Genomic DNA, 17,912 nt, shown 5'->3' with positions numbered 1-17,912 from the left:
GATAGTGTGCGACGGAGCTGCACAGTAGAGACAGAGAGACTCAGAGAGACGTCTTCGGCGCTCAGCGGGAGATAGACGAGAACGACTAATTTGCATAGGCTCATCCTTGGATGGAGATGGTTGACGAGGAGGAGGAGCAGAAGATTTAGGAGTAGATGATCTTCCTCGCTCAGTTGCTCTCTCTCTGAAACGTAGATCAACCTTCGTGCAAAGAGAAATTAGCTCATCCAACTTAGAGGGCAAGTCTCTGGTAGCTAACTCATCCTTGATGCGTTCTGATAAGCCATGCCAGAATGCAGCATACAGGGCCTCGTCGTTCCATGCCAGGATTTTAAACTGTATAAGATACTGTCCCACAGTACGTGTTCCCTGGCGTAAACGGAGAATCTCAGATGAAGCAGATGTTATCCGGCCTGGCTCGTCGAAGATGCGCCTGAATGTAGCTACAAAGTCAGTATAGGAGGATAGCAGGGGATCAGACTTCTCCCATAAAGGTGATGCCCAGTCAAGGGCTGAGCCACTGAGAAGGGAGATGATATAGGCAATTTTGGTACGGTCACTGAAGAAATTGCCAGGTAGAAGCTCAAAGTGGATTTCACATTGATTGAGAAATCCCCTGCAGAACCTTGGAGATCCATCAAATTTTGCTGGCGTTGGAAGATGAAGATGTGGACTGGAAATGGGTAAGGTGGGTGGGGTTACAGCTGGTGTCACTGTAGTGGACGCACCGGACGTGCCAGGTCCACGGAGGGTCGTTTGAATCCCATCCAGCCGTGTAGAGAGATCCTGGAGACAGCGGATGATGTGGCCCTGTGCAGCCTCCTGATGTTCAAGTCGGGCTGCCAGTTCTTGCATTGGCCTGGCCGCTTGATCCTGGTCTCCGGCTGGATTCATTAGGTCAGTGCTTACTGTCACAACTGAGGGCCTGAGCTGACGGGAGGCAGCCTCAGTTGTAGGGGCTGAGATGTAACGGAACCTGGGAGGTTGTATCAGACCCCTAGACATGTAAGTAACATGTAGAATAACTGCCCGAAGGCGTGACCACGACAACCAGAATAAAAGTCAATGATGTTTATTATGACAAACTCCGTAACACAGCAGCAGTAAAGGAAACATAAAAGTCAACAGAGGATAAATACAATTCCTGGGTACTACAGGGTGGCAAGGGCCACAGGCACTGGTAGAGTGAGACAGTTCTTATAATCTTCTAGTTGGAAAGTCCTTACCAGACCTGACTGTAGCAATGGAGAGAACCCAGGATCGTACCAGCTGGTGTTCCAGGAAAGGCTGAGTTGCTGAAGATAAAACGGCTGCTGTGGATACTGGCTGGAACCAGACTGTTGTTGGTACGGAGTGGATACTGGCTGGAACCAGTTAAATAATAAACGAACTTGAGAGCGATGAAATAGTAATGAAGTTTGGAGTTTGAGAGCGGTGAAATAATAATACCGGTGGAGAGTGGTAAACTGCAGAAAGGACACCGGCCCTTTAAGAGAAGCTGTACACTGCTGGAAGCTGGGCTGGAAGCAGGTGATTGATGAAGTTTGGAGTTTGAGAGCGGTGAAATAATAATACCGGTGGAGAGTGGTAAACTGCAGAAAGGACACCGGCCCTTTAAGAGAAGCTGTACACTGCTGGAAGCTGGGCTGGAAGCAGGTGATTGTTGTAACTGGAAACAGGTGAGTCCAGAATGGATCGGAGAGTCAGGCTACACCGCAGATGGAATGCTGGTGCGGGTCTCTATAGCAGAAGTCTGGAGACAGGAGCTGGAACCTGGAAGACAACCACAGGAGAGAGACAAACTGGAACTAGGTTAGACAACCAAAGCACTGACGCCTTCCTTGCTCAGGCACAGCTTACTTATACCTGCAGCAAGGAAGGGGTTGGCTAGGCAATTATGCAAATCAACAATACAGACAGCAGATTGGTGGAAATGCTCAGATGACAAAATCCAAGATGGCTGCGCCCATGCAGACACTTGGAGGGAAGTTTGGTTTGTAATCCATGTGAGAATTGAAACAGTAATGGCGACGCCGGCCACAGGAGACAGGAGACGCCAGACTGACAAGCGCACATTTAACCACGCGGGCACAGCGGAGGCCGCGGCTGATGAAATCACCACTCTGACATTCTGCATGTGGAAACTCAGGAACATCGGGATCCGGTCCTGGAACGCTGAGCCAGCCTTAGGAGGCATCTGAAGGGTAAGTAATGGCGTCCAGATACCCGGATCGTGACACCCAGAGTCTAATGCGCATGCACAGGTCTCTGAAAACATTTTGCTCGCCATGTCCATGTATGCTCGACGCCATTTTGGGTGCGTTTTTTGCCACGAATACATCGCTCGACGCTGCACTCCGGAAACATAAGTATTAAAATATGGGTGCAATGAGTGCGGTGAGGGCCCCCTCTGGACCCAGGAGCCCGTGTACAGCGTACACATTATACCCATTATAGAAACGCCAATACCTCCCATTTACAGTGCTAGAAATCATATGCATGGGGATAACAGCATGTATAAACACTAATGGTTTAAATAACAACTTAATTAAATTAATGGTCGGCAATTCCAGATGAATGTACACAAATTACTGTTAACGTAAACAGCCTAATTCGGGTTGGATTAATCTTTGGGAAATTTAAAATGGCCCCATCCCTTAATCTGGCTATGTCCTAATTACCACTTGTCTGAATTAATCTTTTTATACAAATAATCATTGACAGGAGATAATAATCCTCAGTTTATAAAGCTAAGTACACATTATACAATTATTGGACCAGCCAATAATTGGGTACACAGTCTGCTTCATATCATAGCGTGTATGAATGATCATTTTTGCGTTTTACCTATAAACCAGAAAACTCATGGCCACAGACACACTGCCTTGATTTTCCAATAGGACGGCCAAGACCTAAAATCTTGGCCACAATCTCCCAATGTTGTGCGGTGTGTAGGCATCCTCCATAATCTGACCACATTTTCCCTTGACTACATCATCCTCCTTATGAGTGGGGTCTATGAATTGCTGACAAATCGCCACAACCCAAAAAATCAGACAATCATCATCATTAACTATAAATTTCCATCAATATCTGCTAGGAGATGTTTTACTGAATACCAATAAAGTTGTATCATTTTATAATAAATGTAAAAAAAAAATGGGTCTCAAGAGTGCACCACATCAACAAGTTTCTTCTCTGGTTTGTTTGTTTGTTTGTATGAAATGTATGAAGACTTATTAATTATAACACCATAGGAATTCTTCCAGTTAGGGCAATACAATTTGTGTTTGTGGTGTGCAAAACACCTCATACAGATGCACCAAAAAAACAGTTGGACGCATAGTGCAGGGATTATGAACCTCAAGTTTTCCTAACAGGTCATGTTTTGTGGATTGCTGTCTGTGGAAGCAGGTGGTATAATTACTGACCCAGCTGGTTTCTAGTTGCCTGCTCCAGAATGTGGACTATAGGTCAACAGTCATTAGGTCAACAGTCATTAGGCCAACCCCATATGGTGACAGACACAAGGACGATATGGACAAAAGGTCGACATGGACAAACGGTTGACACTGGGAAAGGTTGATGGGTTCAAACGGTCAACATGTTCATATGGTCGACATGAAAATGTTGACACGTATGGTTGACAGTTTTTTTGTTTTGTTTTCTCATGTTTTTGGACTTGTTCCTTCCTTGACTATCTATGTCACAACCATAACCTTTAATAACATTGTGGCAGGTGAAGCAGAGTGGATTGTTATATCCCGAAGTGTGGCAGGTGAAGAGAGCCCACGTGGGGAAGCGATGCACAGCGAGTGAAGCAAGCCTGCATGGGGACATATTTTTACCAATGGTTGGTCCCAGATGACAAAACTATCCACACTAACCCCCAAAATGCAAAAACAAAAAAAGTGTGTTGACCATTTTTTTGTGTCAGCTATTGTCACGTTGACCTTTTGTTCATGTCAACTTTTTGTCTGTCGACCATATGGGGTCAACGTAATGACTGTAGACCTAATGAATGTAGCTCTCCCAAACCCGTCTGCTCCTGCTGTGTCCGTGATTCTTTCAGCCAGATTAGCAGAGTGTGCGCAGTGGGTATCAATGGGGAAACTGAGATAGGTAAAATCAATATGCTTGTCTGTAACATACTGATACTGTTCCTGTGTATACAGGTGTTGTGAATGTGGTGTGAGGAACAATTGGAAGTAGCTAATGAGAATATTGGACAACAGAGATAAGCATACCTCCCAACTGTCCCGATTTTGGTGGGACAGTACCTATTTTCACGGTCTGTCCTGTTGTCCCACCCACGGGTTGCAGTGCCTGTGGTGGTGGTGGTGGTGGGGGGGGGGGGCAGTTGGGAGATCCCTCCTATCACTCGCTGCTCTAAGCATTACAGCGTCTATTCCCCGACAGAGAGGGACAGCGCACGATGATGACCCTCCCTGGCTCAGCACAAAGTTGGGAGGTATGGATAAGGAATGTATGATCTAAGACATGTTAGGGTGCTAAATCATTATGCTGAAAACTTGTCAGACTAATTGTTATCTAATGGGAGTCTATAGAAACAATATAGTGTCATTGTTTCTGGGATTTTCCCCCCCTTGTTTTTGATTGTTTTTTTTTTATATTGTTTTTGGTTTTGTTTGCAGTCTGCTTCTGTTTGGATGTCCTTGCTATTTATGTCTGTCTGTCTGTCTGTACAGTATATACAGTATGTATGTAAATTATGTATGTACAATATGTGTTAGATGAGAAGCTCTTCAATAACTTTTTATACATTTTTAACAATCACTTCCACATACCTTCACCTTTCACTCCATATTATAAACTCATATCTAAACCCAGAATACCACTGTTAATCTTCCTTTGCATGAGTCCCATCTCAACAAAGGTTTGATGTTTGCTACTTAACACAATTTGATGCTGCTATAAAAAATGTGCTGACACATCCAGCCATGGTTCTACAAACACACAAACACTTTTGTCCATAGCAATCCTAAGAAATTATCTTAAATACTGTATGTTTAATCCCATATTTGCAAAACATAGTTTAGCGGTCTACGCAGGGCTGTTTCTAGCCAATTTGGCTCCCAGTGCGAGATTTAAAAATGCGCCCCCCCATGACATAAAAAAATGTGGCCCCCCCCACACACCTAGATAAATGGGTGTGGCCTCATCTGAAAAGACTACCTCACAATCCAGTTTTTGACCCTGCTCCAACAGATCACAGGAAAAAAAAATTCTACCATATTAAGCCCCACACAGTAATGCCCCCTGCACCATATTATGCCACACACCGCAATGCCCTTGATACATTAAATCCCCACACTACGGCAGGCAAGAGTCCCTATTTCACACATTACGGCAGGTGTCCCCATTTTACACATTGAGAGAGAGAGAACACTTACAGAGGCGATTACTGCTCTTCGGCCCGCCTCACCAGTCGCTCCTCGCGCCGGCCTTTCCCTCTTCCTAACTTGGATCCCCCTCCATACTCCGCTCGGGGGGGAGTTTCGCGGAGTGACGGGGTTGCGTCGTGACGTAACGACGCAACCGCGTCATTCCGTGAAACTCCGCCTTCCGAGATGGTTACTCAGGGAGGAATAGGAGGGGGAAGCAGGGAGCCACAGTTAGTGCCGCAGCGGGCGCCCAGTGCGGTTGCACTGCTCGCCTGCCCCAAGAAACGGCCCTGGGTCTACGTTCCACAGACATTCTTATTCAGAGAGACCTGGATTCACCAGCTCATCACAAAAATAAAAATATAAGCATGAATAAACGAGAGGCAATGGAAGTACTCGGTAATACCCTTGAGTTCATCATGAGACTAGCGGACAAGGGATGAGTTTGGTGGAATTTCATGCATTGGGGAAAGGTATCTTTTCTCAGCCCTCCACAGAATCTCTGTGTTGTACCACCTCTCCTATCACAGGGAGATGTATACTGGTGGCACCAGAAGACTGAGCAGATTTTCTACTCTTGTCAAAACATCTGCTATTATAAAAATCCCTACTTACACACACATCTGCTTTCATTTTATTTGACCCTAACTATGGGGGTCATTCCAACCCGATCGCAGTTTATCGCAGCGCAGCGTTCGGGTTGGAAATGCGCATGCCAGCCGTCGTTGCCTAGCGATCGCCTCTGAAGCAGAGGCGGTCGCTGGGCGAGGGGGGGCTGGACGGCGCGTGGCCGGACTGTTGGGGGAGCAGGCCGCGGCTGCTGCGTGACGTCACACGCAGCCGCTGCGACCCGGGGCAGCGAAGAGGTTCTCCCGGCCAGCCACAGGAGCTGCGCTGGCCGGGAGTAACTCCTGAGATGCAAAAGCATTGCCGCTGTGCAATGCTTTTGCATTTCTGCGGGGTGCTGAGAGGCCATTTTTTTACTTTCCTACAAAAACTCTTAAAATTTGAATTAGCTTTGACACATTAGATTGAAAAGTTCTGTATTATTGTCATAATAAAAAGTAATAATTTTCACATAAAAAATGCAATTCATAATAAAACTGCCCCTTAGTTTTTCAATTAAAATTTGAGCTCAGGGTTGTACTGGCCCACAGGGGTACAGGGGAAATGGGTTTGGGTCGTTGGGTCGACCCAACTTAAGTCGACACTCATTAGGTCGACCACTGAAGGTCAACATTGCCATTAGGTCAACATGCATTAGGTAGACATGGGCGTTAGGTTGACATGTACTAGGTCGACAGGTCAAAAGGTCAACATGAGGTTTTTGACTGTTTGTGGTGTCGTTTTCTCCGTAAAGTGACGAGGAACCCAAATTAGTGCACCGTGTCCCCTCACATGGCTCACTTCGCTAGCCATGCTTCGGGCAAGGTGCCGAGCGCAGCGGAACGAGGCACAGGTTTCCCATCCAATCGTAGTCCACGTGGATTGTTAAGTATGAGAAAATCCAAAAAAATTTAAAAAATGTGAGAAACTCATGTCGACCTGTTGACCTAGTACATGACCAACGGCCATGTTGACCTAATGCATGTCGACCTAATGGCATTGTCGACCTCCAGTGGTTGACCTAATGAGTGTCGCCCTAACGACCGAAACCCGGGGAAAACCCCGGAGGGCCCCACTGCCAGAGGACCCTCCTCCTCTTCTAGGGATCAGGTTCCAGACTGTACACTTAAATTATACATTATACATATGTTACATTACACTGCACAGGACTATGGTGTGTTTTTTTACAGTGCATTGTCATTATTCTGGTACATTATCATGATGCACTAGCAGTATTTACTCATCAAGGGGTCCAGACCATGCGCTCTGTGGCATCTGGACAGACTATCCCCCCCAAAAAAAACCTTTCCCCCCATGTTGTGATGATACTTTGAATAGTCCCAAAAAAGGGACTGGATCTCATTTTGCATGAGTAAGGGACATCTTTGTCACTCCTTATGTGTTATAGACATGTATTACTAGTAACCATGATAAGGTTCAACCATGTACTGTACCCTTTCCGGTGCCAGATACATATCTTTGCTCAGCTATAATTTGGGGGGTTTGGTTGGGAAAACCCCTCTCTCTTCTGACAGCAGAGACAGGGAACCAAACTGAGGCGGCCACAATGTGATTGACATCGGTAGGCGTTTTTGAGGTGGCGACGTGGCATTTGGGGGGGGGGGGGGGGCAGGCTGCGTGTGACGTGTGACTTCCGATAATAAAATGGTCGCTGACCACCTGGCAACGCTACCATGGGTCAACCTTAGATCCGATGCGTTCGTAACTAGATTACGGATGCTGGACAGCATTTCCGTGCTGGGCGACCCACAGCATGTGCAGAGATAAATGCAAATCTGGTTGCGTATGTAACCATCTACCTTCATCTCTGAATAACCCCCAATGTGATTTATATTTTATTACACTAATAGGGATGATTTATAACCAGGATGGATGATTTGACAGTAGAGGCGACTCTAGTAAGATTGATCTGGTTTACTGGGACCATGCTTAATCCAATATCCAGTACTTCCCAGACTCCATTATTATCGTTTTAATGGTAATCCTGGGAATTCCTGATAATGGATTAAGTAATATCAGTCAAATTACTAATACATGTACTCCACCCCCTGGTGTTCTGCCTATTTGTTTATCCTAGTTACTAGTGCAATGGTTGTGTCTATTTCCTAGTGGGCTAAGGGACATTTGACCCACGTGACACACAAGAGAAGGGGAGGAGCAAGATTGGCAAAGGGTCCAGAAATGGACCCTCGCGGGTTTGCTTCGCTCGCCGCGCTTCGGGCACGGTGTCTCTTCGCTCACCACCTGATTACTAAAGGTAATAGTTGGTGGCGTGGATACTGAAAGTAGTATCCTGCCATCCTTGCTCCGCCCCCTGACATCACAGGTCCCTTAGCCCACTAGGATTTAGCATCTACCCTAGTGCACTGCTCCGCTTACTGGTGTTAGCTCCACCTACAGGCTCCTCCTGAAATTGCTGTGACTGCATGTTGCTTTGGCTTTGTTACAGCCATTGTAAATAGGGCTAATGGTTTTCTATCACCCACTTTTGTTTTTGGTCCTGCCTGCAGAGTATTTGATCCCATGTACATGAGGCCACTTTCATAAAATAGAAACTTTAAGTTCCCAATACACCTCTGACTACATCTGTCAACAAGACCTGACTAGTGGACATGACCATAATACAATTAATTTATGCTTTTTTACAGACATAGGACACAACATCCCCCGACATGACCTGATCACTGGGCCTGACCATAATACATCTCTATTACGTCCTATACAGACACAGGACACCACACCCCCAAAATTGACCTGACCACTGTACATGACCATAACACATCTATTACACTCTATACAGACATAGGACACCACACCCCCAAAATTGACCTGACCACTGGACATGACCATAATACATCTCTATTACGTCCTGCACAGACACAGGACACTACACCCCCAACATGACCTGATCACTGTGCCTGACCATAATACAATTCTATTATACCCTTTATACACATAGGACACCATACCCTAACATGACCTGGACACTGTATAAGAGCATAATACAATTCTATTGCACGCTATACAGACATAGGACACTACACCCCCAACATGACCTGATCATAATACAACTCTATTACACTCTATACAGACATATGACACTACTTCTGCAACATTGGGCAGTATGTAATGAAGTCCGCATTCGGCGGCCTTGCGAGATGCTGGCTGAACATGGACATTTTTTAAAGGGGCAATCATGTACAAGGCATGGTTTAGCCTTGTACATAATTGCCGTTGAAAAAAACGTCCAAGTTCAGCTGGCATCCCGCATGGCCGACAAACTTGAACTTCATTACATCCCGATCATGATCTGACCTCTGAACATGATCATAATGCAATTCTATTTCACTCTATAAAGACATAGGACACTACACCCCCCATATGAACTGACCACTGTACATGATCATAATACATCTATTACACCCTATACAGACATAGGACACTACACCCCCAACATGACCTGACCACTGTACATGACCATAATACATCTATTACACTCTATACAGACATAGGACACTACACCCCCAACATGACCTGATCACTGTACATGACCATAATACATCTATTACACTCTATACAGACATAGGACACTACACCCCCAACATGACCTGACCACTGTACATGACCATAATACATCTCTATTACACTCTATACAGACATAGGGCACTACACCCCCAACATGACCTGACCACTGTACATGACCATAATACATCTATTACACCCTATACAGACATAGGACACTACACCCCCAACATGACCTGACCACTGTACATGACCATAATACATCTATTACACTCTATACAGACATAGGACACTACACCCCCAACATGACCTGACCACTGTACATGACATAATACATCTATTACACCCTATACAGACATAGGACACTACACCCCCAACATGACCTGACCACTGTACATGACATAATACATCTATTACACTCTATACAGACATAGGACACTACACCCCCAACATGACCTGACCACTGTACATGACCATAATACATCTATTACACCCTATACAGACATAGGACACTACACCCCCGACATGACCTGATCACTGTACATGACCATAATACATCTATTACACTCTATACAGACATAGGACACTACACCCCCGACATGACCTGATCACTGTACATGACATAATACATCTATTACACTCTATACAGACATAGGACACTACACCCCCGACATAAACTGACCACTGTACATGACCATAATACATCTATTCCACTCTATAAAGACATAGGACACTACACCCCCCATATGAACTGACTACTGTACATGACCATAATACATCTATTACACTCTATACAGACATAGGACACTACACCCCCGACATGACCTGACTACTGTACATGATCATAATACATCTATAACACCCTATACACTACATATACAACATGACCTGACCATTGGACATGACCATAATTCATCTCTTACACCCTATACAGACATAGGACACTACACCCCCGACATGACCTGACTACTGTGCATGACCATAATACATCTATTACACCCTATACACTACATATACAACATGACCTGACCACTGTACATGACATAATACATCTATAACACTCTATACAGGGGTGGTATTCATGTGACCGCCGGTCAGCTGACCAACAGTCACATGACCTCCTCCACCAGCCCGACGGGTCACTGTCCCGATGGTCGGCATGCCGACCAACAGGGACTATTTCCACTTGTGGGTGTCCACGACAGCCATAGAGTGGGAATAGAACCCGTGGCGACCGCAGGTCGCCACCGAGCCCGCAGCGTGGCGAGCGCAGCGAGCCCGCAAGGGGCTTGCTGCACTCGCCCCTCCCCGCCGGGATCCCGGCGTCGGTATGCTGCCGGGATCCCGGCGTCGGTAAGCTGACCGGCGGTCAGGAGACCGCCGGTCAGCCGTACTACACCCCTATACAGACATAGGACGCTACACCCCCGACATGACCTGACCACTGTACATGACCATAATACTATTCTATTACACTGTATACCAGTGGTCTGGGAACAGGGGTAAATTACCCCAAATGGGGTAAAAATGAAATTGGCCAATGCACGGAAGCCTGCAAACCGGGATAGCAACCACTGGTGTCTAAAAATGAATTACGAAATTTTGGAAAAAATTAAAACATTTATTATAAATTCACAAAGCTTTTTCTAAAAATGGAATAAAAAGTAATTACACATGTATATAAAAAAGATATAAAGTGCAAGATATTAAAGTGCTTATCTGAGTCAGAGGTCAAATGATGCCCAACACGTTTCGTCACACAGACTTCATCAAGGGGTATATATACACAAGTATCTCAGAAATGCCATATAAACAGTGATGACTAGTATAAGTATATATGCACAATAATATATGATTTCCTTCCTTTCAAATCAAGGGGGTAACGTCGGCATATCTAAATATATTTTGGGATAAAAGGTAAAAAAAGTTCCCTGACCCCTGCTCTATACAGACATAGGACACTACACCCCCGACATGACCTGACCACTGTACATAACCATAGTACATCTATTACATTCTATACAGACATAGGACACTACACCCCCGACATGACCTGACCACTGTACATGACCATAATACATCTATTACACCCTATACACTACATACACAACATGACCTGACCACTGTACATGACCATTATACATCTATTACACTCTATACAAAGGACACTACACCCCCGACATAAACTGACCACTGTACTTAACCATAGTACATCTATTACACTCTATACAGACATAGGACAGTACACCCCCAACATAAACTGACCACTGTACATAACCATAATACATCTATTACACCCTATACAGACATAGGACACTACACCCCCGACATAAACTGACCACTGTACATGACCATAATACATCTCTTACACCCTATACAGACATAGGACACTACACTCCCGACATGACCTGACCACTGTACATGACCATAATACATCTATTACACTCTATACAGACATAGGACACTACACCCCCAACATGACCTGACCACTGTACATGACCATAATACATCTATTACACTCTATATACAGATATAGGACACTACATCCCCGACATGACCTGACCACTGTACATGATCATAATACATCTATTACACTCTATACAGACATAGGACACAAGACTCACAACATTACCTGACCACTGTACATGATCATAATACATCTATTACACTCTATACAGACATAGGACACAAGACTCCCAACATTACCTGACCACTGTACATGATCATAATACATCTATTACACTCTATACAGACATAGGACTCTACACCCCCAACATGACCTGACCACTGTACATGACCATAATACATCTATTACACTCTATATACAGATATAGGACACTACATCCCTGACATGACCTGACCACTGTACATGATCATAATACATCTATTACACTCTATACAGACATAGGACACAAGACTCCCAACATTACCTGACCACTGTACATGATCATAATACATCTATTACACTCTATACAGACATAGGACTCTACACCCCCAACATTACCTGACCACTGTACATGACCATAGTACATCTATTACACTCTATACAGACATAGGACACTACATCCCCGACATGACCTGACCACTGTACATGATCATAATACATCTATTACACTCTATACAGACATAGGACACAAGACTCCCAACATTACCTGACCACTGTACATGATCATAATACATCTATTACACCCTATACAGACATAGGACACTACACCCCCGACATGACCTGACCACTGTACATAACCATAGTACATCTATTACATTCTATACAGACATAGGACACTACACCCCCAACATGACCTGACCACTGTACATGACCATAATACATCTATTACACCCTATACAGACATAGGACACTACACCCCTAACATGACCTGACCACTGTACATGACCATAATACTATTCTATTACACTCTATACAGACATAGGACTCTACACCCCAGACATGACCTGACCACTGTACAGGACCATAATATATCTATTACACCCTATACAGACATAGGACACTACACCCCCGACATGACCTGACCACTGGACATGACTATAATAAATCTATTACACTCTATACAGACATAGGACACTACACCCCCGACATGACCTGACCACTGTACATGACCATAATACATCTATTACACTCTATACAGACATAGGACACTACACCCCCGACATAAACTGACCACTGTACATGACCATAATACATCTATTACATTCTATACAGACATAGGACACTACATACACAACATGTCCTAGCCACTGCCCAAGGTTATAAAACAATTCTGTTATACTCTATACAGACACAGGACAATGCACAATACTTTAAAAATATGGTCTGCCTGCTGACAAATCTGTGTTCCTTGTAACTCTCAACAGGATGGCAATAAGAAGTCACAACTGGAGGGGCGTTCTTGTCTTCTTTGTCATTTTGGGGTTATACCTGGCCCATGGGGGCACTAAAGGAGGCAAGTCAAAGCACAACCAAGAGAAAATTCCAATTCCTGAAGAACTGTTTATGAATCCTACAAATAGTACCACAGATTTTACAGCTTATAACATATCAGAAATGAATAGCAACTTTGGATTCAACCTCTACAGGAAGATGGCTGACAAGCATGACAACAATATCTTCTTCTCCCCTTTCAGTGTTTCCTTCACTCTGGCTTCCTTATTGCTTGGGACCCAGGGAGACACTCATGAGCAGCTGCTGAGTGGTCTAAATTGGGAGGCATTTAAGAAGCAACAACACCTCTATAAACTGGCAACATTGCTGAAAGAAGTGAGGGAAGGAGTCACAAAGAGCGAAGGGTATTCTCTGGACCTAGGAAGCCTCTCCCTTGTACAGGAACAATTTTCTCTCAAAGAAGAATTTCTCAACCAGACTATTATGTACTTTGATATGGAATACCAAAATATTGATTTCCACAACCCTAATGCCAAGCATGCAATCAGTGCCATGATCAGTAAGAAGTCAAGGGGTAGAATTTCTGAGCTTCAGGACAATTTTGACCCCCAGACCAAACTGATGCTATTAGACTTCATCTTATTTAAAGGTATTGTCTGTCACTGATGGTTGGCTAACTTCAGAATGGTTATGGTATACCAGACACCTGCCCTTATAGTTCTGCTAGGTGAGAAGGGTCCAAAAGTCCAATGGTCAATAGAGCTAGTTTTAAACAGAGTCAGTATACTGAAAGCAAATTGAGACCTTTCAAATGCAACCCAGTTGTATGGAGCGGCAGATATTCAGGTAAGTCAGGTTGGCACACAAGCAGGTACTCAGACATAAATCAGGTTGGCACGTAAGCAGGAAGTCAAACATAAATCAGTTTGGCACATAAGAAGGTAGTGATACATAAATTAGTTTGGCACATAAGAAGGTATTCAGATCATAATCTGTTCACCAGCAGGTCTGCCAAAAATTGTGATAGCACAAACGATTACTAGCCAGAAAAAATTCCAGTGGTTGTGCCCAAAGCAACAGACGCAGATGAGAACAGGACAGAAAATGTCTATTTATTCACCCAAATAGTAGTCAAGGGCCAAGATAAAGTCTTCTGAGGTAACACTGCCCATTTTGATTAAAGGAAATATCAAGAGCAAGTGGTGACCTCTAGTGGCTGGAGGTTGGAATGTTAGATATTCCTAGCATCCGATTAACAAAGAAAATGAATGATTGCTTAAAAGTAAAATGAAATGTGTTTTCCAATTCTGCTTCTTAAAAGTTCAGGATGAGACATTATTTAATCTGCACAAAATAATTATTTTTCATATTTGTATTTTGTAACATTAGTGAGAGCTACAATATTACTTTCTCACTTGAGGCAAATATCATCCAATGAAAAAATTAGAAATAACTAAATAATATTATAAGACACATTGAGGACTTGGTTGGCTATTGTTAAGATTTTTAATAAGTTGATCTTCCATTATGGCTTGGGTGATCTATCCTAACAAATCCAAATTTGATTCAGCTGAACTGAAATTGATGTGCCAGTGTGATAAAACTTCAATGAATACAAGGTCTTCAGCTGACCTGGAAGTAGGAGATGCACTGAAAGAACAAAAGGTGGTGTTTGATCCGATTACATGGCATGGTCTTGTCCTTTCAGCATTTGATAAAAATGCATATTTACTAATTGAGCCCTGAGGACACTAAGACCATACAGGTTCTCTTATTGCTTGACGTCTTTTAATTATCCACAGAACATGTATATTGTACTATAGATGTGTCATTAATTAAATAGTTTATTTGGAAAACCTGTATCAAATATGTTAAGTGTACCAAAGCTCCAAAAATATTGCCTAAACTATATTCTAAACAAAATTATCCGTGGTTGTATCCTAGAACACAACTTCTATTTTATGTATAATGTAACTTCTCTTCTTAGGTAAATGGCAAGTTCCTTTTAAGCCGGACTCAACAGCAACAGACACGTTCTTTATAAACAAATACAATTCGGTAAAAGTGCCGATGATGTACAAGAATGATAAAATTGCCTCAATGTATGACAAATTATGGTCTTGCATTGTCCTGAACCTCCCATACAGAGGGGGCGCTCACATGCTGATCATTATGCCAGAAAAGGAGGAGAACTTTGATGCATTAGAGGATGGATTAACAATGGAGCTTGTTGCAAGGTGGTTGCTGAAAATGAAGAGCAGGTATTGACGCTGAAGCACTAAAGCTGAGGCTCTTATGCATTAGTAGAATGAGCTTCTCTCTCTGCAGCTATGGTTGAGCCACAAGATATATTAAGCTGCTAGAACAGGTCTATAATAAGATAAGTATCTCACAAGCAGTATGTATTAAATGTCAAAAGCAGCTATGTGTCAGGAAGATTTGTGGACTTGAATATGCTGGGTTAGAGGGAGGTATCAGGGACAATGCTGGGTAGATCGCAAAATGGGCGTAGTTTACATTAAAATAAATGCACGCAAATGTAGAATATTTCTGCCCAAATCCAGAGCCATACACACCTTGAGATGTGACCATTTCCCCATTGGCAGGATATGCCAGATGTAGTTGCAGAGTCATGCAAGTCTACATTCTGTAGGCACATTATACAGGGGTACCACAATGTTTTTAGATTGGGGTGGGCAAATTATAATTTTATTTTGGTGCTCCTGAATCGCTGAATGTCGCCTGCCACCACCCTGATACACTGTATTTCAATATAGATATCTTTTGTTGATTGATCTATAATCCATCTATATCTATCTATATAATAGGCGCTTCTGTAGAAGTGCCTGTCCCTAGAAGGGCGTAGGGCTGGTCCCAGAGAGGTCAGATCACATTAACTAGCCACACACTGTAGGGGCAGGAGCTAGGTACAGGGGCAAAAGACAGCCCTGGAGGTAGCCCGAGAAGGGATTTTGGAAGGGAGGAGGAGCAGTCGGAATGGGGATTATTTCCATCCTGACACTGCCTGTAGTATCCATAGATGCTGGCCACACTGCCCCCGGTGATCCAGTATATTGACTGCCACCTTTGAAATGGTTGGGGGTGGAGCCGCCCACTTGCCCCCCTTCCCCTTTTCAGCGGGTAGCAGTTGATTTACAGACAGATACAATACCAACGGTCATAATCCCGACAGCCTTTGACCGACAGTCAAAATACCGACAATCATTATGCTGACATGTTCAAAATGCAGACATAGTCAGTATATCAATATTTGAAATGCCGACATGCATTTTTAAGGAATATTTGCCCCAAAACAGACCTGTTCATACTTTACCATCCTAGTGGACCGGGAGAGGGAATAGAATAGTGTGCAGAGTGCAGCGAGTACACTTAGACAGTGTCCATGTCGACATTGAAACACAAACACCCCCCCCCCCCCCCCAGACAACTAATGTCAGTATTTTGACATGTCAGCATTTCAAATGTTGGTATTTTGACTATGTTGGCATTTTGAACATGTCTGCGTAATGAATGTCGGTATTCTGACTGTAGGTCAATGGCTGCTGGGATTATGACCATCAGTATTGTGTCCGTCGGTAAACCATACTGAACCCGTTCCAGCATCTATGGCAATTTCAAACAAGGTACATCGTTTTATTTTTCATCGGCCCTAATGAGACCATTAGACCCAAATGTTCTTGTAAATGGTAAGGTACTGTTGGTAAAATAGCCTCTCTCTAGTAGACTATATCTAACCTTTTATGGAAGAGTCTTCATCCGTAGGGGCTTACATATGTAATCTTTACCTGTGTACGTCGGGCGTAGTATGGTTTGCTGGCGGCCGGGTTCCCGGCGGGCAGCACACCACCGGCATGCCAACAGCGGGGCGAGCAAAAATGAGCCCCTTGCGGGCTCGCTGCGCTCGCCACGCTGCGGGTACGGTGGCGCTTTATTCTCCCTCCAGGTAGGTCGTGGACCCCCAAGAGGGAGAATGGGTGTTGGTATGCTGGGTGTCAGGATTCCGGCGCCGGTATACTGAGCGCCGGGATCCCAACAGCTGGCAAGCTGAATACCACCCATGTATGACCCCTCATCACATGTGAAACTCTCTTTGCAATAATCAGTTCAAACGTGTGGACTAACAGAATGGTCACAGATAGGTAAGAGGTCACTTTGTAAGAATGGCCATTTAGATCCATTTGGCACATACAGTACATGGCCTCATCTCTGTAATAGTAAAGCACAGCTTGCTGAGCTATTTGGTTATTCTGCTAGACACGTGTGTCTACTACAGGGGATCACTATAATAATCATTACCAGTTATTTACAGAGTACACACATATTCTGCAGCGCTATACAGAGAATATTTGGCCATTCACATCATTCCTGCTCCAGTGACGATTGCAGTTAATATTCCCTGTCATATGGGCACCAAGACACACTAGGGTTTATTTTGTCAG

At 44.0% G+C, this 17,912-nt stretch overlaps 1 protein-coding gene across 2 annotated transcripts in view; it reads left to right on the top strand.

Moving 5' to 3' along the window:
* SERPINA10 (serpin family A member 10) overlaps positions 1–17,912 on the top strand; it is a 55,738-nt gene that overhangs the window by 28,000 nt on the left and 9,826 nt on the right. For both annotated transcript variants that reach the window (XM_063947599.1, XM_063947598.1), the window contains exons 2-3: positions 13,425–14,101; positions 15,440–15,713. In XM_063947599.1, coding sequence (XP_063803669.1) covers positions 13,426–14,101; positions 15,440–15,713 — 950 coding nt within the window. In that variant the 5' untranslated portion in view covers position 13,425. The remainder of the gene's footprint in view (positions 1–13,424; positions 14,102–15,439; positions 15,714–17,912) is intronic.

Source organism: Pseudophryne corroboree, chromosome 12 (genome assembly GCF_028390025.1).
Source record: "Pseudophryne corroboree isolate aPseCor3 chromosome 12, aPseCor3.hap2, whole genome shotgun sequence".
In the NCBI taxonomy this organism is placed as follows: Eukaryota; Metazoa; Chordata; class Amphibia; order Anura; family Myobatrachidae; genus Pseudophryne; species Pseudophryne corroboree.
This window is presented reverse-complemented; position numbering and strand designations above follow the sequence as displayed.